General features: G+C 37.8%; 2 protein-coding genes across 6 annotated transcripts in view; one reads left to right on the top strand and one right to left on the bottom strand.

Annotated features, from left to right (window-relative positions):
* Positions 1-832: 832 nt before the first annotated feature.
* The window catches only part of LOC132787492 (transcription factor kayak), a 34349-nt gene continuing 9675 nt past the window's right edge, over positions 833-25506 (bottom strand). For 2 of the 5 annotated variants that reach the window (XM_060794555.1, XM_060794556.1), the window contains exons 2-3: positions 3234-3624; positions 833-3172 (exon numbers count right to left, since the gene is read on the bottom strand). In XM_060794555.1, coding sequence (XP_060650538.1) covers positions 1953-3172; positions 3234-3624 — 1611 coding nt within the window. In that variant the 3' untranslated portion in view covers positions 833-1952. Of the gene's footprint in view, positions 3173-3233; positions 3625-4455; positions 6876-14178; positions 14685-15982; positions 16076-25506 lie in introns of those variants that run through there. The other 3 variants (XM_060794554.1, XM_060794557.1, XM_060794553.1) reach the window with 3 other exon arrangements.
* LOC132787494 (protein phosphatase PTC7 homolog fig) lies at positions 18235-19374 on the top strand. Its single transcript, XM_060794558.1, has one exon. It carries the CDS (start codon positions 18325-18327, stop codon positions 19255-19257), a length of 933 nt encoding a protein of 310 aa, XP_060650541.1. The 5' UTR covers positions 18235-18324; the 3' UTR covers positions 19258-19374.

The following is a 25506-nucleotide window of genomic DNA, read 5'->3' as shown; positions in this document are numbered from 1 at the left end:
TCTGTAAAGAATTTCAAATTTTCGTATTTTCCTAATAAAATTATCATCGCAAAAATAGCTTTCATATTATTACAGTATTCAATATTCAACTTTAATTTAAAATGCAATAATATTTAATATTAATAAGCCGAGTTTTCTTACAAATCAATCCTCAAATCCCAATAAGCAACTTCTTTTTGTAAGAGCATTTACCATTCTCCTTTCTTGAGTTTCATAAAAAATGGAACCTGAACATCCAGTAAAAAATGCTCGACTCATCATTATGTGTATCAGTTGCTATTCGCTGCTGCTGTTTGGGTTCAGCCCAATTTACCTGCTTCGTCTTATCGCCGGATGAGAAGGCGAATAAGTAATTTTATACGATTTTGGGATGTCTTTGTGTTTTCAGATTTATTTTCATTACCACATAAGGTCAGGTAGAGATAGATCAATAGACTTTGAGCCTGGCACAACTCTACACTCGATGTACCCATTATAATAGAATAGAGATTGAAGACACAGTTCGGTTTTAGGTTTGTCTGTATTATATTTATTTCTCTTTATCAATTTTGGCATTGTTATTGCCCAATGAAAGTGCAGTGTAATATTGTATTTAGTTACTGTTTTACAATTTTGATTTTTTAAAAATTTTGATTTTGTTTCGATATATATTTTTTTTAAGTTTTCGATAATTTCTGCTATGTTGCGTAAGCAATAAAGAGGGTAAGGGGAAGGGGGAGTTACTCGTAAATTCCGTAAGGCTTTCAAATATTGTTGGCCTGATGTTGCTTTGTTGTTTGTCATAATTGTTTTATTATTGCATAATACACGTAATTACATATTAAATAATTGCTTTGCGTTTTGTTGTCATTTCTTATAAATTGTTTGTTTTTTTTTTTAGAAAATAGCGCATTTTGCGTTTAGTAAAAATATATTTGGGTTTTTCTACTGCGGCTTAAATAGTAAATAGTATAAGTATAGTATTTAACATATTCTCTCTCCTCTCTCGTTTCTTATGTGTTGTCCCTATTTCTCAATTATCAAGGCATCGCATTTAGTTATTATTATTTTATGTTTTTTTTCTTTCACATAATTTGTGTATCTTTATATTAATAATATTTTACGCAATCTTATGTTTTTGTTTTTTCTGTGTTTAAATGTACAATTTTAAAACCGGCTTAGTTCCTTTCATTACACGCTCTGTTAATATTTTGTTTCATTTTATTTAACTTTTGTTTTTGTTTTTGTTTTGTTTTAATAATAAATATCACAACGCATCCTTCAATGTCCTTTCATTCACATTTCAATCGTCCATTTCTTTGCAAAACATTTGCGAATTGTTCGCAAATGCTTTGTTTAGGCATAAATATATATGTTACTATGTATATTTTTTGAAAATATAACACACGCAAATGAAATGGTTTAAAAATTGCACAAAAATACAAGTAAATATATCATTTAAGACTGATATAATCGATAGTAGTTATAGGTGTAGTTGTAGTTGTAGAATAGCATAATAATTGATACGAAAATCATAAATTAAACGTAATAGAGATAATAATACAAAAAGCTTTACAGTTAACGGGAAAACAATATAATATTAAATAATAATGAAATAGCATTCTGGCTGCCACCTGGCTGAAGTTGCAACCAGTTGCAAGGCACTTTAAAGGCGTCAGACCGTCGCACGACTGAGCAACCATTAAATTGCTGTTGCCACAGACGGTGGCAGCCAAGTTTGCATTTTGTTTTTGTGTTTTTTACAAAAATAATCGATACAAAAAAGAGCAAAACATCAATGTATGTATGTATATAAATCCTTAGCAATTAATTAATTAGCGCGTTCGCGTTCGTAATCATAATTGTTGCACGTGTGTGTGTTATGCACATGTGAATTGTGTACAAACTAAATGTAATGTTGACTTTGTTAGCGATGCGCCACCGCTACGCCACCGCCACGCCCCCTACACTGGTTATAAACTGACCAGCTTGGACGGCTCACTCGTGGGCGTTGGCAACTCCAGCGGATGCTTGTTCTGCGACGAGCAGGTGGGCACCAAAGGTCCCGACACCGGCGTCAGTCCGGTGCCGCCATCCATCAGCGAATCGAAATTGAAGGTGCCCGTCGACGGCGTCTGGATGGGCACACCCTGGATCTGCATGGGCGCCTTGCCATCGCCGAGCGCCGCCGCCGCCGCCTGCGCCATGTGGGCGCCAAATGGTCGCTGGACATTCAGGGTGTTGGGTCGTGCCTTGGGCAGCTTGTTAAGGGCATTCAGCGTGGGGCTGCTCATGTTGCAAATGTTGCCAGCGAAGGCGCTAAAACTGCCCGGAGGCGCAGCGCCCATCGGTGTGTTCAGCGAACCGCCCGCCGGTCCCGTGGGCGTGGTCAGCGAGGCGTTCAGCGTGGCAATGTTGGGCAGCGCAAAGCGTTTGGCCGGCGTCGGACCGTCCTGGTCCAGTGAGGAGCCCGACTCGAGCGCACCGTCTTGGGGTTCGTGTTTGATGTGCTGCAGCAACTGTTCGTTGGTTAGCACCGGCTTGAGATCGAGCGGCGAATTGCTGCGCCCGGTGGAATTGAGCGTGGCATCGAAGCCGGTGATGGTGCCGCTGCTGCTGTCATTGCTGTTGCTGTTGTTGTGCAGACTGCTGCCGCTGCAGCTGCCGCCGGCGCCAGCGCTGAGCAGGCTGGCGGTGGGCGCAATCAAGCCATTGCAGGTGGCCACACTGAGCAGATCATCGCGCACCTTCTGGCATGTGGGACGGTGTGAATGGATCACGTATTCCAGTTGATTTTTGGTCGCATTCAATTTCTCGATCTCCTTCTTCAACGTTTCGCCCTTCTTCTGCAGCGCCTCGACCTCCTCGGACAGTTCGTTGGTCTGATCGACGCGTCGCTTGCGGCAACGCGCTGCCGCCAATTTGTTGCGCTCGCGGCGAATGCGACGCTTCTCCTCCTCCTCGGGTGACATGTTTGCCGCCTTGTTGGGACGTCGACCGCCGCCGCGACGCGCTGGTGTGGCACTTGTTGAGGTATTAGAGTTGCTGCTGCCGGCCTGGCCAGCATTGCTGTTGTTGCGTCCAACGCTGTTGACAGCCGCCAGAGCGGCGGTGAAATTGTTGGCAACACCATTCGAGTTGTTGCCCAACATGCCACCATTCTGATACGAGGTGCTGTCTGTGGCGGCACTTGCTGTAAGGATGAGATATCATTAATAAACTATTCAATAAAATCAATTTCATTCAAGACTTACAAGTATCTGTTGTGCTTTGGTCATCGTTCAGCTGGCCATCGTTCCAGGAGCCATTCGAGTCCTCTGAATCGCTGCCTGGCATGCTGCCGCAATTCATGCTCATGTCGAATTGCTGCTGCTGCTGCTGCTGGCTGACAATCGGATTCGCATTGATCACATTGGCCAATGTGCCGATCGAAACCGAAGATGTGGGCGTGCCAGTGTTGCTGCCACCGCTGCTGCTGTTGACGGGCGTTGTCAGTGGCGGTGGCTTGAAACCGGCCTGGAAGGGCACATTCTGTGGCTCCGATGTCAGCTCGAAGATGGTCTCCTCAATGGTACGCAGCGTGGTTGGCGTCAGCGTTGGCGTTGTCAGCGTCGGCACACTCTGCATGCCGTCAAATGAAACGAGCTGCAAAAGAGAAATTGACATTAATAAATGAGACACTTAACAACATATTTGGTGAATTATATTATATATATAAATATTGTATAATTATTGACCTAATTACAGCACAAATAGTTCAGTTTGTTGCTTTCGCTTTCTGATATTAGTAATAATATCAAATGTCACTCTAAATCAACGTTTCAAAAATACAAAACTCAAAAACAAAGTTGTCAACGAGAATCCTAAAAGACCATAAGAAAAGTCGCAATTTTAAATTCCTCAGCAAATTTAAATTCATCATAAATAGTTTATTGCTTTCGCTTTCTGATATTATTAATAATATCAAATGTCACTCTAAATGAATGTTTCAAAAATACAAAACTCAAAAACACAGTTGTCAATGAGAATCATAAAAGATTACAAGAAAAGTTGGAAATCTCAAATTCCTCAGCTTTGGTTTTCTATGCCAATTATTTGCAGGGTTTTATGCTTTATGCGTTTACTTGCTTCATAAATAGTTTCTTGCCTCGCTACCAATATCAAATGCCACTCTAAATCAATGTTTCAAAAATACAAAACTCAAAAACACAGTTGTCAACGAGAATCCTAAAAGAGTACAAGGAAAGTTGCACTTTTAAAATTCCTCAGCTTTGGTTTTCCTATGCGAATTCATTGCAGGGTTTTATGCTTTATAATTTCTTGCTTCGCTAACAATATTAAATGTCACTCTAAATCAATGTTTAAAAAATACAAAATTCGAAAACAAAGTTGTCAACGAGAATCCTAAAAGACCATAAGAAAAGTTGCACTTTTTAAATTCCTCAGCTTTGGTTGCTTTATGCTTTATGCGTTTACCTGCTGCATAAATAGCTCACTGGCCAAAATATTTGCAATTTCACTGGCATCCAATGCTAACTTGTCGCCATTTGTAGTTGCTGCTGGCAGTTGTTGTTGCTGCTGCTGCTGTTGTTGTGGTTGTTGTTGTTGCTGCTGCTGATTATAATTTATATGAGCACAATTATTATTGTATTGCTGCTGTTGCTGTTGTTGTTGTTGCTGCTGCTGATTTAAAAAGCTTTGCATTTGGCACATGGCGGCCATTGCTGCTGTCGCTGTGTTGGCGTTGCTGGTGTTGGCGTTGCTGCTGTTGTGGTTGTGGTTGCCGTTAATATTGCTGTTAGTCGTTGTCGCAGTAGCAACAGTTGCGTGCAAGTTGCTGCGTGCAGACATTGCCATATTGGCAGCAACATTATTGTTGCCGTTGTTATTGCCATATGATTGCTTCGAGTGCTGTTGCTGTTGTTGTTGCTGTTGCTGGTAGGTTGGCAGCGTGGGCAGCTGTTGCTGACGTAACAATTGCTCTTGCTGTTGTTGCTGCAGCTGTTGATTGTAGTACTGCTGATTGCTGTATTGTTGCTGCTGCTGCAGTTGGTTGTACTGAGCATAAGGCAGCTGTTGCAATTGTTGTTGCTGCTGCTGATGTTGCTGCAGTTGAAGTTGCTGTTGCTGCTGCTGCAGTTGCTGCTGCTGCTGTTGGCCGTGCAACAGTTGCTGATGGCGCTGCTGTTGCAGCTGTTGCTGATAGTAGGGATGGTAGCACGCATTATGCGCTCTACCATTAAGATTTTTCATCATAACGCGCGTTTCTTATAAATCTATCAAGTATCAAGTATACGCAACGTATACGCAACGTCTTATTACGTATACACTTAAATCTGTTTTGACTAGTTTTAAATTCGTTTTGGCTCTTAAAATTAAAATCTCTCTCTTACTAAACGTTCTAAGCACAACAAAACAAAGTTTCTTTTTGTTTTTTTTTTTTTTGGACAACAATGATAAATAAATAATGTATATTAATTTACAGTTAATGTTTAGATGCAATTAACAACAGGAAGTTGGCGAATAGAAATTCGTGAAAATAAATAAATGTTTACAACAGCGAACTTTTCTTGGAAAAGCTGCAAATTTCGCACACCGCGATATTCAGTCGAGTGCTATGTAATGTTATTGTTGTTGTTCCTTCGCCTCACAGTGTTGTTCTTGTTGTTGTTGTTGGTCGATGAGAATTTCGTTGTAGTTGTTGTTGTTGTTTGTCTTAGTTGTTGGGGCGCCAAATAGTTCGTTCGTTTCGCAGTTGCTTTGCCTTTGTGTTCGTTGATTTGATTTTGTTCGTTCGTTTTGGGCTTTCTATTCGTTATTTATACGCACATATTCTTATGCTTTTATGCTTTGTCGTCTCCTTCTTCCGGCGGCTTCAGCGTTTGCCAATTTCGCAAGGGTTCGAAATGTGAGTGCAACAACTTTGTCAATGCAAACATAATAAATTTGATAATCGAATAGACGCAATCCTTCTATAAGAGCACGTGTTTGCAATTGTACAAATAGTAATAATAACAATAAACAGCAATAATAATAACAGCGATAATATTATATATTAATTATAAACAACTGAGTGCATACTCGAAACTATTTCAATTGCGAAAAATTGCTGAGATTATATAATTATGTATGAATGAACCATATGCTGAACTATATACATATGCGATTATATGATATATGCTATATGCTGCCTTGCGCTACTTTTATTTTGGCCCAGCAATAATTACACTTGTGCTTAATTTATGTTTAATTAATTTTTACGATTTAGTTTTTAGCGCGTTGTTTTTGGTTTTTTTGTTCGCGTTTCTATTTTTTGCAGTGGCAACGCCTCTAAATGGGAATTTGTAGCTGTTGTTTTTTTTGCGTCTACTTTGGCCAACAATTCGCCTCTAATTCACATATATAAATATAGTACTTATATGTATTTATATATGTATTTATATCTTTTAATGCTGTGCGGAGCACTCTTTGCTATTTGCTGCCTTTAAAATCCACGCGGCATGCAACTAAAATATAAAAAATATCTATATATCTACAAAAAAAGAAATACAATAAAATTCGTTGTTGCTTCCTTAATTTTATTGCTTCTTTATTTGATGCTGTGTTGTTGTTTCGTTGTTTCAAATTCGTTTTGGCAATAACACTTTTCCTTCTTCTTCTTCTCTCTTGTTGTATTATTTTTTGCAATTTTCGTTTTGTTGCCGTTTTGATTGCTTTTATTTGGTTGTTGTTGTTGTTTTATATTTATTTTCAATTTTATTTTCGTTTTCGATGAATTTTTTAATTTGTTCGAGAAGAGCGCGCGCGATCGCTCGGAAGTTTTTTCCTTAGCGTTGCGTTTGTTGTTCAAAAAATTCTAAACTTCGATGGTTCGTTGTTCGTTTGCGACTGAACTGAGCGAAAGAAATTGAAATTGGCAACGACTTTTTTCTTTTCAGATTTTGAGATGTGGTTGCTCACATTGGATATACTACATATATATGTGTGCTGCCCCTAAAATGTATATTGCAATAAAGAAGAGAACAACAATATTGAGAGAATAATGATGAGAGTGTGTGTGTTAGTGTTGTGTTTGTTGTTCTCCTGAGTGTGTTTTCTGAGCAAATTAGACGAGCAACAACAACAGTATTTAGCTGCTAAGCAAATCGAATAAATTTAAAATGTGCCCCGTGCCCGTGCTCTTAATTGAGCCAGCGAGCACAACCCACACAAACAGCAGCAACCAAAGCAGCAGCAGCAGCAACATCAGCAGCAGCAAGAAGAGCTAGCAGCAACATCCCACGCCAACAGCAACAGTTGCTGCCATAAGTTTGCCATAAAACCCTGCGAATTTCTAGCTAATTTCACCACAAAATACCCTAGAGACGAAAACAATGTTTGCATACTCAAATACGATTTACTTTATAGAGTATCTTATAGTCACACTCTTGGCTGCCATTGCAGCGTTAAACGTTTCTTTGCTTTCTGTGTGTTCTGTCATAAATTATCAGCCAATAACTCAATACGCCTATTTCGGGCTGTCAGACGAGAGCGTTTAGCAAGACTTATGGCTGATTATATACAGAGAGAGCGAGTGTGTTTTGTATCTTTGCATGTTGTGTTGTATCTTTTGTATTTATAGCAAACGAGAGCTGTCCAACAATGCGTAACTTGAAGGGCTGCGAGCAGGTGTCTTGTCAGCAACCAGCAACCAGCAACCAACAACAACATTCAACACAAGATCTCAGCTGGGTCTCTAACTAGACGTGCGTTGTATTGTGTTGTGTGTATGTTTATTTTTGGGTTCCGTTCGAAATTAGCAAATGCGTTAATTTCGTCAAGTGCCAAAAGAGTGAAAGAGAGACAAAGAAAGACAGAGAGAGATTTTCGTTGATGGTTTATTATTGTTATGACATGTGACGGGCGTTGATCCTTTTGACTTTGACTTATCTTGTTTCCTTAACTTGTAGTATTTACTTTGTTAGCGACACACGGCAAACAATCAAATTGATTCTTTGCACATTTGTTAATAAATTGTGTGCGCTTTGATGTTCCACCGCGCACCGTCTTATTGTTGACTTAAATGTTTAAACATGTGCGACTTTCGTTTTAACCCACTTTCGAAATGTACAACACAAAATACTCGACACTTAAAAAACAAGAAAAACAATACTGTAAAATTCTGTGCTTTTCGCAGAACTCGAGATGAATCAGTCGCGTCAATTTAGTTGAATTAAAAATATATAATAATCATAATGTATAGTACTCTATATGTATGTATATATATTGTGCTCACTCGCACACTTGCGTATAATTGTCTAAATTGAAACGAGCTCACTAACGTTATCAGACAGTTCCCGGCAAAGTTCAGTTCGGAGGGTCAATTGAGCGCAGAGTACAGAATAAACATGAACATGAAACTGACGTCGTCAAAACTGTTTTACCCTCCACTCGAGGGTGGGTATATTAGTTAATTTACTCTTCTTACACTTTACACATTCTTACAGGGTATTTGCATGTCGTTCATGCTGCACTGTAGCATGCAAATTGTTGACTAATGAGCCACAAAGTCAATTGACACATGAGAGTTTCTAAGTAAATGTGATTATTTTAGTTGCACTTGATAAGCTCAAGTTGAACTCAACTCAGCATCAGCTACAGTTTTACAGTAGCCACTGTGTCCGTATGAAAGCAAACAAGAGTTGAGTAAACAATTTTGTGAATATGTATATTCATTATTTTATTTTATTATTCATGAAAATCAATTTCAAGATGCGTTCGAAAATTGTAAGCGAAAGTTGTGTGAGATGCCCTTGACTTTAATTAGTTCTCTTTATCGAAATCGCACTGTTTTTTCTTCGTTATTTTGTATTTATTTGTCAAATACTTAAAGAGCTGTGGAGGGAGGCGGACAGCGGGGCGACAAGTTGAAAGCAAAAGACACGACAACAGCAACAACGACGACGACGACGAAGCGTTTTATTGTAGTTGTGTGTAGCTGACGTGTTGGGTTATTTTTAAGCCAATTTTAGCCAGACAATGACGTAATGGAGCACAATACAAACGAAAACACAAACAACTTGGCAACCTCTGAAAAGGCAAGCACCAAACGATGACAATTTCATTGTTTATATCAAAAGTTGCGAACACGCCAAAAAAAAAAAAGTTGTTCTACTAGCAGCAACCGATGATCAACAGTCAGACTAAATGGCGGCTGTTAAAGCGCTGTTAAGCGACTGTTAGCATGCTGTTAAGCTGCAACATTAAAGAGTAACTGGAAAGCGACGTCTACTAGAAAAAAAATAGCAAAGTTTGCATTTAATTCAACGCTTATTTTAATGCCTATTATTTATTTGTTTCTCGATGTGCAATTGCATAAATTAGTTTACTAGCTACATTTAGTAACTATTCGCTGGCTGACTGAAGGTTAAAAACAAAAGGCGGCTTATTAGAAATGCGCATTATTTGCGAATAAAATGCAATTTTGATTTCTAATTGGCAAAGAGTTGCCACAAACGTATACACAAATATACTAGATACAAATAAGTTACATAGGCATTCATTTTATTTTATTGTTGTTGCTGTCGTGACTGCAGTCAAAGTTGTTGCAATGTCAGCACTAGAGTTGACAAGTTCAAGTGCGCCTCGCTTTTAGTAGGCCAAGCCAAGCGAGCAGAGTTGCCAAGTGCACTGTGTCTGTATGTGTGTGTCTGTGTGTACAGTTTGCACTTCCCTTTCGCATACGATAAGCATACGCATAAACTGCCTCACTCACTCGCACACACATGGACAACACACCATTTAAAATAATATTTTTCTTGTCATATGATTTTTGTTATTCTTGTTGTTGTTCTCATTATTTTGCATAAGCAAATTTCTGCGAATAAAACAATTAATGAAAAGGAGAAGCAGAAACAAAAAATAAATTTTATTTTTTTCGCTGTCGCATTTGACTTATTTTTGTTTGTGCTTCTCTTTTTTGTTGTTGTATTTTTGCGTTGGGAAGGAGAACGTGACCGCAATGCCAGAGTGAAATTGTATGGAGTGGGCTGCTGAGCTAAGTGCTTGGGCTCTTTTGATAAAAAGGAAAAAAAAATAACTCTGCTCTCTCTCCCTCTGCTGTTGTTGTTGTTGTTGCTGTGGCGATGGCGATCCCCGGTTGCGCTTCCGCGCCCAGGCAGACAGAGCAGTCTTGAAGCAAAGTCAACGCCCGGCGAAGCATCGAAGTTTGCCGGCCTTTTTTTCTGTGCTGTGTTTTTTTTTTTGGGCACGCAAACGCCGCTTGACCATATTATGGTATATATATATATATATATACCATATGTCCATATATCCAGCACAATATGCTGTCTGTGTAGTCGACGGCGACGGCGGCGGCAGCCATTAAAATCACTTGGTGTTTGTCCATTTTTGGAACGCCCACGCGATCTGTCTCTCCCTCTCCCCCTCTCTCTACCTCTCTGTCTTCCCCCTTTTTGCCGACAGCCGGCAATTGAATTAAACATTTTTGCAGCCATAATTCAAAATTTGCCAAAAAGTGCAGCAACAAAAATAATGTCAATATCGAGGTATATAAATTTTAACTCAATTTTGAGAGCTGCCTTTTTTTGTTGGGAGTTTTTGTTGTTGTTATCGGGTTTCGGGTTGCGGTCGCAGTTTTGGGTTGCGCCTCGCGATTCCTTTCGTGTCCAGGCTTTTAAGTTCAGTGTCAAATTAATCAGACTTTGTTCGGCCTGTGCCATTAGGGTGAACACCAGAGCAACAACAACAACAACGGGAACAACAACAACAAGGAGAACAACACATTTGACAAATTTACATGTGATGTTCACAACACAGAAATATGTATTTCGTTTGTTTGTTGGTGTGCGTGTTTTTTTTGTGAGCAGTGCATTGAACTTGGCTAATGAATATGCTTGTATTGTATTATCTACATACACACACACACACATAAAGCACAAATAAGCTGACTTTTAGTAAACACACCTATTTGGAAATATTTGGCAAAGGTGTGAGTTTCGCAATGGGTTGAATTTGTCTCTTCTTCTTTTTGGGGAGATAACAGAAAGCCACTCCCCAAAAAAGCAGACTCGATGATAGCACGCCATTCGGTGATAGATAATGACAACGAAGCAATTATAAATACTATATTGCAATCGATTCGCAGACTTGGATCAGTTTTGTTGTGGTTCCAGTGAAAAACAGCTCAAATTACAGCGTTAAGTTTATATAAGCATTACACGTTGCACTTTCAGTGGAATATCATAAAGCGATAAAGAACTTAACTGATAAGCGCAGCCGATAGTGCATACTATAACTTACTTTGGTTAAAGTGTCATTAGCTTGTAATTAAATTGTGACCAGCACAACTCGCATTCATCTCACATACCACAAAAAAAAAAAAAAAAGTGGGGAAATACCCGCAAAAAAGAATATAAAAAGACGGCTAATAAAATGACGCGACATTGGTCTGCGAATAATTTATTTAAATGCATTTTGTCGCGACATGACAGCAGCAACAGCAACAACAACAGCAAAAGCAACAGCAATCAGCTAAAGCAGCAACTGCAATAAAAACAATAACAACGATTTTGGGGGAGTTTACGGAATTTATGGCAAAGTTTTCAGTTTCGAGGAAATGGCAAACAAACGACGCGTCTGCAAGGCGCCATCGACGAGAACGAAAAGGACACCGTAAAATGCAAGCGACATTGCACTAAATAGAGAGAGAGAGAGCAAGAGAGAGAGAGAGAGAAGGGAACTTTACTACGAGAGACAGACAACAAGGCAAAAGTAGTAAAAGTTGTTTTCACTTTTCATTCCATTTGGCTGGCTGACTGCTTCTTCTGGGCTTGGCCAATTCCAAGAATAAGGACAATGCGACGCCGACAATCAAACACACACAGAGAAAAGGGGTGAAGCAAGGGGGGAAATCGAGTGCAGTCGCGTTGCTCGTTGCGGTTGCTCTTGGCCAGTGTTTGTGGCTAGCTTATCCAATTACGTCGGGCATGAAATTATGCTAGACGACAGCAGAAGACAGCAGGACACACGTCGTTGTCCTTGTTGTATTTCTTGTTTCTTTTTTGCTCATTTGGGTTAAATGACAGAGCAGCAAATAACAAAAGCCTGATCAAATTATATTGGCCAAAATTGAAGCAGACTGAGCTGAGCTGAGAGCAGAGAGCGTAACTCAAGCAGACAGCAGCAGACTGCAAAATTAAATTGCAATTGGCAACCAAAACTGAACTTAGCTTCACTTGTCTGCTTCACGCTGCAATTAACTTGATTTATAAGTGTAAACATGGCTATCTTTTAATATAAGCTGCGCTTCAAATATAACGGCATTCTTTGGCTATCTCCCTCCTACTCTCTATCTCTTTCTCTCTACTTGTCACGTATACGTCAAGTGCGCTTTCTTATGTTACTTTTTTGTGGCCCACGTTTTGCCGCCTACAACTACTCAAAAAAATGAAATAAGTAAAATAAATCTGAGTTTTCAATGGGCAATCGAATATTGTAAATCGCCCAAACACTTTGGTACTTTGTCCATATTCAGTTAATTAAAAGTGTTTCAGTTTTTTAAGTCGAAAGAAAGTTGAAATTGTTTTTTCATGTTTGTGTGGGGGTTGCCCTTGTAACTCCCTCGGCAAATACACTGAGAGAAACTAGCTGTGAAGAATACTTGAGTATAAAGTAGATTTAATTGGGTGACTGCCGGATGGGAATTTCTTTAAAGAAATTATTGATTTTTATGAGAGAGTTTTTTAACTCTTCATTTCGAGTGCAGTTTGTAGTTAATTAAACAATTTAAGCGCCTTGTCCGTTGTCATGTCAAAAGTCGCAAGTGTTTGACTTGAAGCATGTTACTTTGAACCGCCCTAATTGTGGCAATAACTATGTGGAGACATGCATACATATGTGTATGTATTAGTGTGTGTATTTCTACACTTATGCCACTAAGTATGCGCTCAGTTTCAAGTGTCACGCGAATGTCCGACCGGCTTTTGATGGTCGCAAGGGTCATGCAACAAAGTTGTACAATTTTCAATTCACTTTCTACGTTTTTTTCGCTTGAACATTGAACCCTTCTACAAACTATATATACAATATATACAATATATCCCCCCTCATAAAACGGAAGGTGACAGCAAAAGTAAAAAAAGTTGGTACATAAAACTTGATAAATTACCACGAAAATCGCACGTGTGCGATTAACGTCAAATGGCGCCGTTTCCAGACGCCGCGATCACTCGACTGTGAAATGCAATGGACGCAATATGCAAAAAATTAAAAACAACAAAGAAGTCTTAACGGGTTGTGGGCACTCATGAGTTGGCAACGTGATTTTCCGTTTGGTTTTTTCGGGGGTGCAAAAAAATTCACATTTTAACTCAATTTTGAACAAAGTACAGTGGAAGACATTAAGCGGTTTTCTATCAAATATATAATATATTATATATGCACACACATGTATCTCCGATAACATAATGATTTCGGTTTTTTTGGGTGCCCCATATCAGGCACGTTTGAATAGAAGGTCGCACATAACTACGCAAATATTTGGAATATTTCATTTTTATCGGCCTTTAACGGATCGGCATTCTCGTGGGGATGGGTCTACTACATACGTCTGCCTCTGCTAACTTGTGCACTTGCCACAGTCAATAATAATTATTATCGCAGCTAGAAATAAGTACACACAAACATAATCATAATAATAGTAATACAACAACAACAAAAACTCGAAAAAATAGAAAAGAAAAGAACAAAAAAAAAGTGAACATAAATCGGAACGTTGATAAGGCGACACCGCCACTTAATCATTAAATAAACAAATTCAATTGCAAAACAGCAAATCACATATAACACGATATAACGATATAACGCATATGTGCTACACAAAATGGGGGCGAATACGGGCAACGGGAAGGCGATAGGGGAAAGGGTTTTACAAGAACGAATTTCCAAGAATTTTGCGACGATAAGCGAGCAATGCACATTATATTAAATGAAAATGCGATAGAAACCCAACTGTAAGTATTTACATAAATGTTTCGATTTCGTTTGTAAAAAACTGCAAAACTGCCGGACAACAACTGTTCCGACACTTCTGGAATTTTCAGAGCAGACTCCACAGATAAGCCAACTAAATGTTTTTTTACTCGCTTTGTGGGGGAATTTTTGTATATTTTGTTTTTTGAAAAGATTATTATTGCTTACCACTTTGGGCAATGGCGATAGCGGCATGTTGAACAATGGATATTCATCGCCAAAGATATTATAGTTGTCCAGCGTCATATTTATGATTTATTTGTGTGTGTTTTTGTTTTGGTTTTTGGGAAAAGTGTTGCTAAAAGAGATGCGCAACAGGCGGCGCAGCGTCTTTTGCGATGACGAATGCAAATTTCTGACGAAATTCGCCTTTAAAGTTTGTTTGATTTTTGTTTTTGTATTTAGCGCCGCGTATTTGTATCTTGTCTTTGTATTTGTATTTTGCTGTCTGTTAATCGCTTTTATATGGTGCGAATTTGTTTTGTTTTGCAGTTTTTCCGAGAATTTTTCACGTTCTCTCACACACTCGCCAAAATACCGAAACAGTATTTACACTGTTTTAATTTTATTTATTTTCTACTTGGTTTTTTTTTTAGTTTGCATTTGCTACTCGCGTTTTAATAGCAACAACTGAATTTCTGCACTTGCCGAAACGTATCGGTCGGCCAACGGGTTTCAACTAAATGCGTCATCGTTGCGCCGACGACTTTTATACGCCAGCTGGCAGCGCCGTTGACTTTTGAGTGCTTATCGCATTCCACAGCCCCACAAAGAGAGCGCAAGCATGCGAGAGAGCGACCGGCGAGAGTGAGAGCACAAAATATTGCGAGAGAGAGCGTGAGACGAGTGCAATTTGTGAGTGAGTTGAAAGTTTTTTGGCGATTGGCATTTCCTGAGCGAAGCTTTAGCCTGGCTGAGCGCACAATACTTGTTTCCCCCAAGCTCTCGAGTGTGTGAGTGCTTTGCATACACACAATACGTGTATGTTTGCGTGTATTTGTATTAGTTTTTGGGTTTAGCCCCGCTGTCGTTGCTTTTGGATTGCACTCACGTGCCCACGCCCAGGCAAGCGTCCAATTTTCTTGGCTACGTTTTGCGATTGCGACTGCGACGATGGCGACGACGACGACGAGCGACTTCTAGCGCGCCTTTTTATCTTATCGGCAGACAATATGGTTATGACATAAGCAACTAAATTTAAAGACCTAGGTAAAGTACCCCAAAAAGCCCACAACCATACATAATTACATACAATGGCTTGGCTTTGTTTGCGCCTGTAAAAAAAAAGAAGGCTTTTCAGTCTTATCATCCCGCTTTGGTTACTGCAAAATAGGTCGATTCACATTCGATGCGATACGATTTGATATAGTTTTGTCTTTTCACTGTTTTTTTCGTAGTGTCGCGTTATTCGGTATTTAGTATTTTGTATCTACCCCACAGGTGTGTGGCAGGTGTTTGTTTACACTAGCTAGGGCTCTTATCAGGCCTTTGATGAGCCCTGCAACTGTACGCGCTGTTTTTATTCGAAATTCAATGCGCATAGACAACATACCCTGCAAATGAAGGAAGTATGGTTGCATGCACTATTGAGCTGAGATCAAGTCAAATTAGTTAAATAAAATACGATCTAGAGTACTCAACTGTATGTTAAGTGTGACCAAAGCTTTCAGTTTTCATTTTTGATCTATAGTATAGATTCTATACGATTGGTCTTTTAAATAACTTTCATTTGCAAAGTTTGCGTATATACGTTTTTCTCTCAAAATATGCTGTCTTTATCTTATTTTCCTTTAAAATGAATCATTTTTATAAATATCAACTACATTTACTTGCTGATTATTGTAATAATAAAATATCGTTTTAAGATCTGCCACAATATAACTTTCTACCCTAAGGGCAGCTGCTAAATTTAGTTGTCAACAAACTACTCACGTTTGTTTGTCTTTACAGGGTATTCAGGGGCCGCACTGACCTTGTTTTTGAAGGGGAAATGCAATTGGAACTGGGCCATGTGACACTGAACATTTGTGGTAATTGATTTGCAGTAACCCTTGGATTTACTTACCTGCAAAGATAAATAGAATGGAATTTTTGTTTTAGTCATTATAGTAATAACAGTAATAATAACAATAACTATAATAATAATATATAATGGTTATGATGAGTGTGCGCATATCGATCTGTCGCAATAACCGAGCTAATAAATATATTTTATGTTATTTGATTGAATTCTCCGTATCGTCATTTCACCCGCATCCTCCGCGAAGTAAAATTAGACATTAACCGAACCGAAGAACAAAATTATGTACAGAAGTATGAGGTTGACCGCAATTCAATCCAAGACGTATGCGGGTCTTTATTTAAAGAGCAACCTGTGAGGCACCCACATTAAGATTAAAGCGAATTATTTGTAATCCTTTGGCCAGCGGTTAGTTCCTCGAATCTCAAATCGAACTAACGTCATTCCGCTGCTGATAAGAGTCGGAAGTGGATGACATAGAACGGAAGCAACAACAACAGCTACTGGGAATGCCAAATTATGAGTAGTATTTGAAAAAACATACTAAATCATTGCATACATACATATCTCTGACGTACATTTGATAGGAAGTTCTAGCTCAACACGATGGTCAATTGTCAATCATGAATAATGGGTTGATTCAAGTGAATTTAATAGACCACACCTGCGAGTTGTGATAACGACCAACGGCAGTTTACATCAGTGTTTTAAAAATAAAATTGCCATTTACGGATTTCGCGCAACTTGTTGTTAATGTTGTTGTTGTTGTTGGACTGTCTGTGTCCCATTGCGAGATAAGGTTCGACCGATTCGAATTGGATCCGTTGCGTGCACAGCACTTCCGCTGATGATTTATCAAAATAAATATGTATGAAGAAAAGTGCCAAATGTATTGACACTGTGGTGTCGTAGTCCCAGGTCCCAGGCCAGACCAAGTCCGGACCACCAGGACGACACGATAAGATTACACAATGCCAAAGGCACTCTGAAGACTTGAATGAGTTTTGTATTATTCAAAGGAAAACAAAGAAATAATCGTACACAGTATCTGCAGCAAATCAAATACTCCAGAAATTACGATTATAATTACTATATAGATTCGACGGACTGATAAAGCAAGTCCATAAGGCGAAATGGATGATGCACGATTTGTTTACATTTACAGATATCTGTGCACACAAAGAAAATGTTATGTTATGCATATACATAGGCATATGAGTAAGTGAATGAAATGAATACTCTACTTCCGCAACAAATAGATCTGAATAGTGAATGAGGTGACAATTGCTGAGATACTAGTGTATTTACCTATCGTACTTAACACAGACTTTGTAATTAATCAATGTCTAACTTTTAATGCACCTAAATAAATAAAAAGCAAACTTACCAAAGTGACGTAATTTATTAAAACTTATGAAAGTATTTCTGTATTACAATAATAGTTATGCTTTTTAAATTTAGTTTATAGAAAGTCTTTATAACAGATATGGTAATGTAGGAAACATTAATACTATGGATGAATGTATACCTAACTAAATTCCAAATATTTCTAGAAAAGTTCCAACTTTTTTTAACAAAGAATCAATTTAATGTGTTTCAAATGTGTAAAATTAATCACATGTTATGGTATTAGTTTTATATTGAAATTTACACCCTGTATTTCAAAGATTAAGACTCTTTACTATAAATTCTATTTACTCAAGGATTTAGATTTAGAAATAATATTTTGATAATAATATTTAGAATTTTTCCAGAAGATTTATTTATACTTGCTTGTTAAATATAGAACCAACCTAATGAGTTGTTATTTTGTGGCATTCCTGAAAATTTGTAGCATTTGTTTTAACTGGAAATGAATAGCTGATAAACCAAAAGTAGAGGACCCTCAACTAAACATTTTATTTCTTCATATCCCAATTTGATTTTGATAAATTTTAAAAGTAACAAAACGGCCAAATTAGAAAATGTTCTTGCTACATTTTCCACTGCCATTAAGCGATGAAGATTTAGAAATAATATAAATATATTAAGGCTTTCATAAAAGTAAATATTATTTATTATTATAGTTATATTCAGAACATAAATATAAAACCAACCTAATGAGTTGTTAATTTGTGGCATTCCTGACGATTTATCGAAATGAATAGCTGGTAAACCCAAAAGGAGAGGACTCTCAACTATATAGTATATTTTATTTCAAAAAACTCATTATCCATTGATTTAATGCCAAACAACTTCAGATCCAAAATTGATTTTGATAAATTTTAAAAGTGACAAAACCGCCAAATTAGAAAATGTTCTCTGCACATCGACGTTGCATGTTATTGCGACACTTTCCGCTGCCAGCACTGAATCAAGCTCAAATCCTCCACATTCGCTGTGGCAGCAACAGCAGCAGTAAAAATTATCCGTATCTGGTGAAAGCTGTGCAAGGCAGCGCGAAGGAACGTCAGCCACAATATCAGCGACCAACGAGTGATTCTCATCGCTATGGCGAGGACAGTTGGTTCATCAGCAGCACGCCAAAGGCTGAGGTAATGGGCGTGGCAGATGGCGTGGGCGGCTGGCGTGTCAAAGGCATCGATGCGGGCATCTTTGCCAAGGAGCTGATGTCCTCGTGCTCCAGCAATGCCCAACGCCCCGAATTTGATGGCCGCAATCCTCGCCAGCTGCTCATCGACAGCTTCAACCAGCTGAAGGGGAAGACAACCACGTTGCAGGGCAGCAGCACCGCTTGCCTCGTTGCCTTGAAGCGTTCCGACTGCACGCTGCACACGGCGAATCTGGGTGACAGCGGCTTTCTGGTGCTGCGAGGCGGCAAAGTCGTGCATCGTTCCTATGGCCAACATCATGGCTTCAACACGCCCTATCAGCTGGCCATGCCGCAGGACAACAAGCAGCGGGGTGGCGACGAACCCGAGGCAGCCGTTGCCACCCACATGCCACTGCAAGAGGGCGATCTTGTGCTGACTGCCACCGATGGCCTCTTCGACAACATGCCCGAGAGTCTGTTGGTGCGTCAGCTGGCCACGGCGCAGGGCGAGACGTCTTCGGAGCGATTGCAGCTGGTGGCCAACAAATTGGTGGCATTGGCCGGCAATCTTTCGGTTAGCGCCAACTTTCAATCGCCCTTCGCCTTGAGGGCCAGGGCCAACAATCTCAACTTTGGCAGTGGCGGCAAACCCGATGACATTACCATCATTTTGGCCAGTGTTGCGGTGCCATAGAGTATCAAAAAAGACGAAGCGAAATCGCAGCGGGAAGCAATAACAGAATATATATAGTAGAGAAATGTGAACATGTATTTGTAGTCAATAAACATGCAGAAATTGTGAGTAGTTCAATGGGTCAGAGTTGAGAAGAGCTGCTAAAAGTGGTTATACTTTTTTGCGAATGTATTTCATCAGCTTAGAAACTGCAAGTTATGATAAGAAGGTATGTAAAGCTAATGCCAAACAACAATCTAACCATTATTGGTTGTTATATCAGACAAACATGCATTTCAAATGATCAGAGTTGACAGCATATAGCTTCTGACATGCTTCAATTTTTTTTTTAAGAAATAATTTTGTATATTAAAAAAAAACGAGTGATGTATTTGCTTTCACTGACAATCCAGTATATTTTATGGTATATTTTCGTGGTAATAGTATATCGTTATACCAAATATATCCTTTGGTATATTTCAGTATTTCTTTCATTATATTATTTTTTTATATATATTTTTATGGTATATTTCTATCACACAAGTATATCTACATATATACCAAATATTACATTTGGTTTCCATTATATTAATTTGGTATTTTTTTAGGATAGTACCGCACTGTCAGTCGAAAGTTATAAGTCATAATTTACTAAGTGTAGTTATTATGCAAAATAAATATAAGTTATTACGGCAATTCCTGCAATGAAGCTAATAAATTTTAAAAAGATGGTAATAATTTAATGCAACATTTTTGCAGTTAATTTGCTCAGCTATAAAGGCTGCAGTTGCTTTGGCTAATAATCTGGTATATTTTTATGGTATATTTCTATCACACAAGTATATCTATATACCAAATATAACATTTGGTATATTACAATATTTTTTCCATTATATTAAGTTGGTATTTTTTAAGAATGGGACCACACTGTCAGTCAAAATAGAAGATTATAATTTGATAGATTTAGAAATCATTCAAGTTATTCTTAAGTTATTACAGCAATTCCTGCAATGCAATAACTAGCTAACATTGTAGCTAAGAAGTAGCAAAAAGATGATAACAATAATTTAATTCAGTTTATTTGCAATTAATTTGCTCAGTTATAAATTTAGAAATTGAGTCAAGAAGCTGGCAACCTCAACAAACAATTTAACAATTTTTAATTACGCTCTCAAGATGTTGACAATAATTTGATGCAGCTCAGCGATTTAAATTTAGAAATTGTAGCAAAAAGTTAACACTGCTTCCAGTTATACAAATATTTCAAAGTTGTCACAGTTATACAAATATTAAGCTGAACAAAATCTAAATACTTTTCATCTTCATACTCAAGTAGAACAAATTGTATTTCATTTGGTCAACGAACGATTTGAAAACTGTGCTGCTGGCAAAGTGCGAAGTGGAAGCAACTCTAGAGGGTAACAAAGGTGTTTCAAGTGCAAATATTTGCAAGCCTATCAACGAAACAAGTCAACTTAAAGAGTATAAAATGAAAAAAAAAGTCGCTGCTGGCGATAACAACGTAAAATTCATTCATACTCGAAGCGTAAAATGAATGGAAGCGAGTTGTGTTGTGTGGCGTTCGTTGTTGGCTACAACTAGTAGACGCCAATGTATACAACATGCCACTACGTTCAGCGATGACTCATACGCAATTTAGCCAGAATTAAGCCCAGTTAGCAGCGAGGGGCAGAGGTTGGGAGGGAGGAGCGAGGCTCCTACGCTATAGCTGCGAGCGTATAACAAATGACACTCGGCAAAAAACAAGTTAAGTGCAAAAGCACTCAAAGAGAGAGAGAGCGAGCGATTCACTCATTCGTTAAGAGAGAGATAGCCAGAGAGAGAGTAAGCGAAACAGAGAGAGTGTTTAGCTGGTGCAAGTGCAGAATGTTGAGCAGAGCTGACGACGGAAATCCCCAACATATTTTAAAACCAAGGCAGCAACAACAACAACGATTGAAGGAGCTGCCACGTCATGCCACATTTGGTGGCAGCATTCGCAAAACCATCTTCTTTGCTGGCTGCTTTTCTCTCCCCCTTTTTACTTTGTTATCTGCGGCATTTTTCGCACTTCTCCAAGTGGTTGTTGCTGCAACGCTGCAACGGAATGCTGCGCCTCTTTTTTCTTGGAATTCGGCGCCATGACGCGTCAAAAACAACCAACTTAAGAAATTAATCGCCCCCCTTAGAGCATTGTGGCACGGGCCAAAACAACAACAACAAGTTGAGCGAGAGGCGAATAAATTTCATGCGTGTTAAATCTTTCAATCGTGCTGCACTCTCCACACAACAGATGTGCTCTTCCACCTCTCACCTCCCTCCCCTCCCCATACCTCCATCGCTTCTACGGTATATGCCAAATGTAAATGTGCAACTTAATTAGGTTTATTTGAGCAGCCGTCAAGCTACCAACTAAAATTCTTCCCACTCTTTGGTGTCAGCTATGTTAGCTAGCTTTTGTTGTGGCCAGTTCAACAAACGCACAGCACAAAAAGTTCGAAATGGATTCGTAGAATTTTGCTTCCATGTCCCATGTCGAACCTCCCGCAACGAATTTTGTTGTTGGGCAACGCCTGCCAAAACATGGCAGTGAAAATCGAAAGTGAAAACACGCAACATTTGACATTTTGTTGCTACCAGTTGAAAATATAACATGACATAATTCCAATATTTAGCATTTTCCCACAAATAATAGAGGGAGACAGACCCAATGTAGTTTGTGTTGTGGCGTTAACGTTGCGTATACGCAACGTACACGCTCTCTCTCTCTCTCACAAACGTCTTGTGACGTCAGCCTACCATATTTACTACCTAATTTGGCAAAATACAATACCAACGATCTCGCCTCGAGTTCGTTCGTTTTTTGTTATTCGTTTTTTTTGAGTAAAATCAAAAAACCGGCTTATCAAAGACTAGACGCGTCGCGACCTAAAACTTTTTTGTGGTGAAGTCGATGCGAAGGCATTAGAGACAAGAGTCGATTGAATCGAATTGACGTCACTAAAGACCCCGCACAGTACAGTTGTCATACGCTACGAATGATAAGCGAAAAAGCTGTTAAAAGGCAAACTGTTGCCCAAGGCGGAAAATCAATTCATTGGGAATTCCCTGCCTAAATTATGCTCCAATTTTATTTGTATTTTATTGGGTTACTGTGGCGCCCTAAGGCTATCGAGTAAATCATGTTTATGAAAAGAGTTTTATTTATGTAGCGCCATAAAGTGTGATAAGAGCAATGTGTGGAAAAATTAACAGGGATTTCCCCTTTAATTGCATGTTTATTATTCTAATTGATTTCTGCATTTTGTGAGACGAAGTTCTTTTATGCAAACACAAAGAAAATTTAGCAAGTCATCTACATATGTGTTTTGCTTAAGCTTAGTAATTGGATTAAAAGAAGTAAGAAAGCTACAGTTAAGTGTGCTCGACTGTGAGATACCTGCTACCCATTCTCAATACAACTATATACTACAAGTATACCAAATTTATATACCGCAAAAATAATAAAATATATCGAAGGGAAGTATATACTGTACTACCTTCAAAATATACCAATATACCGCACAAAAAATATACAACAATGGCTATAATTGGTATAATGATATAGTACTACATTAAAAATATACCATTGAGTGCAAAATATACCAGATTTCAATAGGCGTTTTTTGCCATACAAGTTTTTCTTAAATAGCTTCTAAAATTTGTATCCGATCCCAACCAAATTTTAAGGAATCATAAATATTGCAGCCACAAATTTATAATAACATTCGAACCTATGTGTAGCAGGTATATTATTAAAATTACTTTTTATTTTTCTTAAAAAAGTTAACACATGAATTTCGATTTATGATAACTTCATTGTAAAATATTTAAGTTTTGTTTTCATTTAGAAACTCAATTAAAAATTTGTAACAGAACTATTTTTATTTAGAGTACTAGAGGGACTTAATAAATCAATTTTTGCGCACTTTACTTTTACAGAATATATTCAAAATCTTAAAATTGCTTTGGGTTTATTATTTAAAATAGATTTTTTCTTTTATCAGAGAAGAACATACATGAGTTTTGGTTTAGCTTTGTTTTCGCTTAGTAACTCGATTAACTTTCTTCTTTTACAGAATTGGGAATTTAAATAAAAACATATTTACTTTTATATAAAATATTGTAAATAATCAAATTGTGGTAATTATTTAAAATAAGTTTTTACTTTGATAGGAGAAGTTAAATATAATATTTATTTTAAATTCATCAATGCTTTGTATTCGCTTGGCAACTTTTTATTTTCATTAGAGAAATTAGAGTAAATAAGTTTACTTTTAAGATAACTAAATAAAATACTGTAAATCATCAATGCTTTGGTTCCGCTCAGCAACTCACTTAATTATAATTTAACACTAATTATGTGTCTGTTATGTTCAAAATGGTTTCTTTCTAGTAGAAAAGTTAATACGCATAAGTTTATCTTTATGATAAACTAAAAGGAAAATATTGTAAATCATGAATGCTTTGGTTCCGCTTAATAACTCGATTAAATGCATAATAAATATATTTCGTTTTATGACCACTCGAAGGTGCTTCTCAAGTTCTTAGCAAACAAAAGCGAGAACTTGTCGAGATTACCACGTTTGTTCTTCATACTCAATTACGGGTTCAAATCGAGGGGGATTCCTGGAAATTGGCCGTCGCTCATTTCATATTTTTAGGCCGAGGACAAAAAAGAAAAGTCGGCAAAAGTTGTCAAGTCGTTAACTTAGCACGCCCAAGTTAAAACGCCTATAAAAGCAAAAAACAAGCCAAAGAGAACAGCAACAGCAACAATAACAATTAATGCTTAATTGTATATATTTATTGTTGTTTACTAAACGTCGACGACGACGACGTCGCTGCATTGGCAGTTTTTATTTATTTTTAGTTGATGCGCGCATTAAATGGCCAATTTCTGTCGCTCTTTCTGGCAAACACACGCGCCTCGAACTATCTGTATCTGTAGCTCACTATCTGTGTATCTGTATCTGTGTATCTGTATCTGTATCTGTAGCGAAGTGTGTGCGGCATATCTTTTCAGTTTCATTTGGCAATTTAGTGGACACTTTTAATATTTAAATAGGAATTAAGGACGAGAGTCGTAAAAAAAAGGTTATCACCTGTGGGACTGACTTTTAATGCATTGGCTCTTTAATGCTTCAATATTTATGCATGTTCACAACTCGCGCATATTTTATGCAACACCAACAACAACACACACACGAAAGCAATCAACTAAAATGGCCATTTGTGTGCACTTCAAGTGCAACACGCCATTTACGGGCCATTGACGAGACGCATCCAACAAAACACAAAACAATTCACATCCAAATCCATCCACGACAAAACGCGTGAGCCGTTTGACATTCCAATTGCAACAGCAGCACCTGTGTTTTGTTGTTGTTGTTGTTGTTGCCATTTGACCTTGGCATTGTATTTAATTTTGTTGTGAAATTCATGGCAACATAGAATACATAAATGTTTAATAATAATACTGTTTGAAAGGCGCAAACATTAAATTGCCTGGCAATACGCAACTCCATTTTGGTAAAGTTTTGTTTTATTGATTTCAATCAGCATAAATTAAAGTGCAGTAAGTTCTCAATCAAGTGCAATCAATATGTCTCTCAGCTACCTCTTATTTTATGTTTTTAGTATGGAAATTAAGTTTATGTTTAACTTCAATTTATTCTTTATTCATTTGTTTTTGATAATTTCATTATACATTCAGTGAATGCTTTTAATTATGGATTCTGTATTAATTCATAAACGTAGCCTTAAGGCTTTATTCGCTCCGGTTCATTTTATCTCAGGAATTGTATTCGTTATGGCAATGAATTAAAAATAATTATTCCAAATCGATATTTTCAATAAATCTATTTAAAAGTTATCGACATATTTATAGAAATATTTCACTGAAAATGTTATATTTGCCAACATAAGATCTCTTTAAATAAAATGAAGTTTTGACAGGTTAAATAAATTACCATTAATTGCTAATTGCTCAGGTCTATTAATTTTATAAAACATGCTTTAAAAGCTTAACCTATAATTTAAAATTAAAGTGAATCTACTTCCAGTCTTAGAATTAACATTTAGTACTTATTTTTATGATGCAGCATGACTAAGACTATGCTGCAGGTCAAAACACGCATCTTGTGGCTAGCCTTGACCTTAAGACAACAACATAAATTATGGCTAAGTACGAGTAATTGACAAAAATGTACAGAAAAAAAAAACAGAATA

The sequence above is a fragment of the Drosophila nasuta genome, chromosome 2R, assembly GCF_023558535.2.
Source record: "Drosophila nasuta strain 15112-1781.00 chromosome 2R, ASM2355853v1, whole genome shotgun sequence".
NCBI classification, from domain to species: Eukaryota; Metazoa; Arthropoda; class Insecta; order Diptera; family Drosophilidae; genus Drosophila; species Drosophila nasuta.
This window is presented reverse-complemented; position numbering and strand designations above follow the sequence as displayed.

Bases quoted from the DNA above. Each gene is read 5' to 3' on its own strand.
- LOC132787494 (XM_060794558.1), top strand. From the start codon at position 18,325: ATGTTCTCTGCACATCGACGTTGCATGTTATTGCGACACTTTCCGCTG.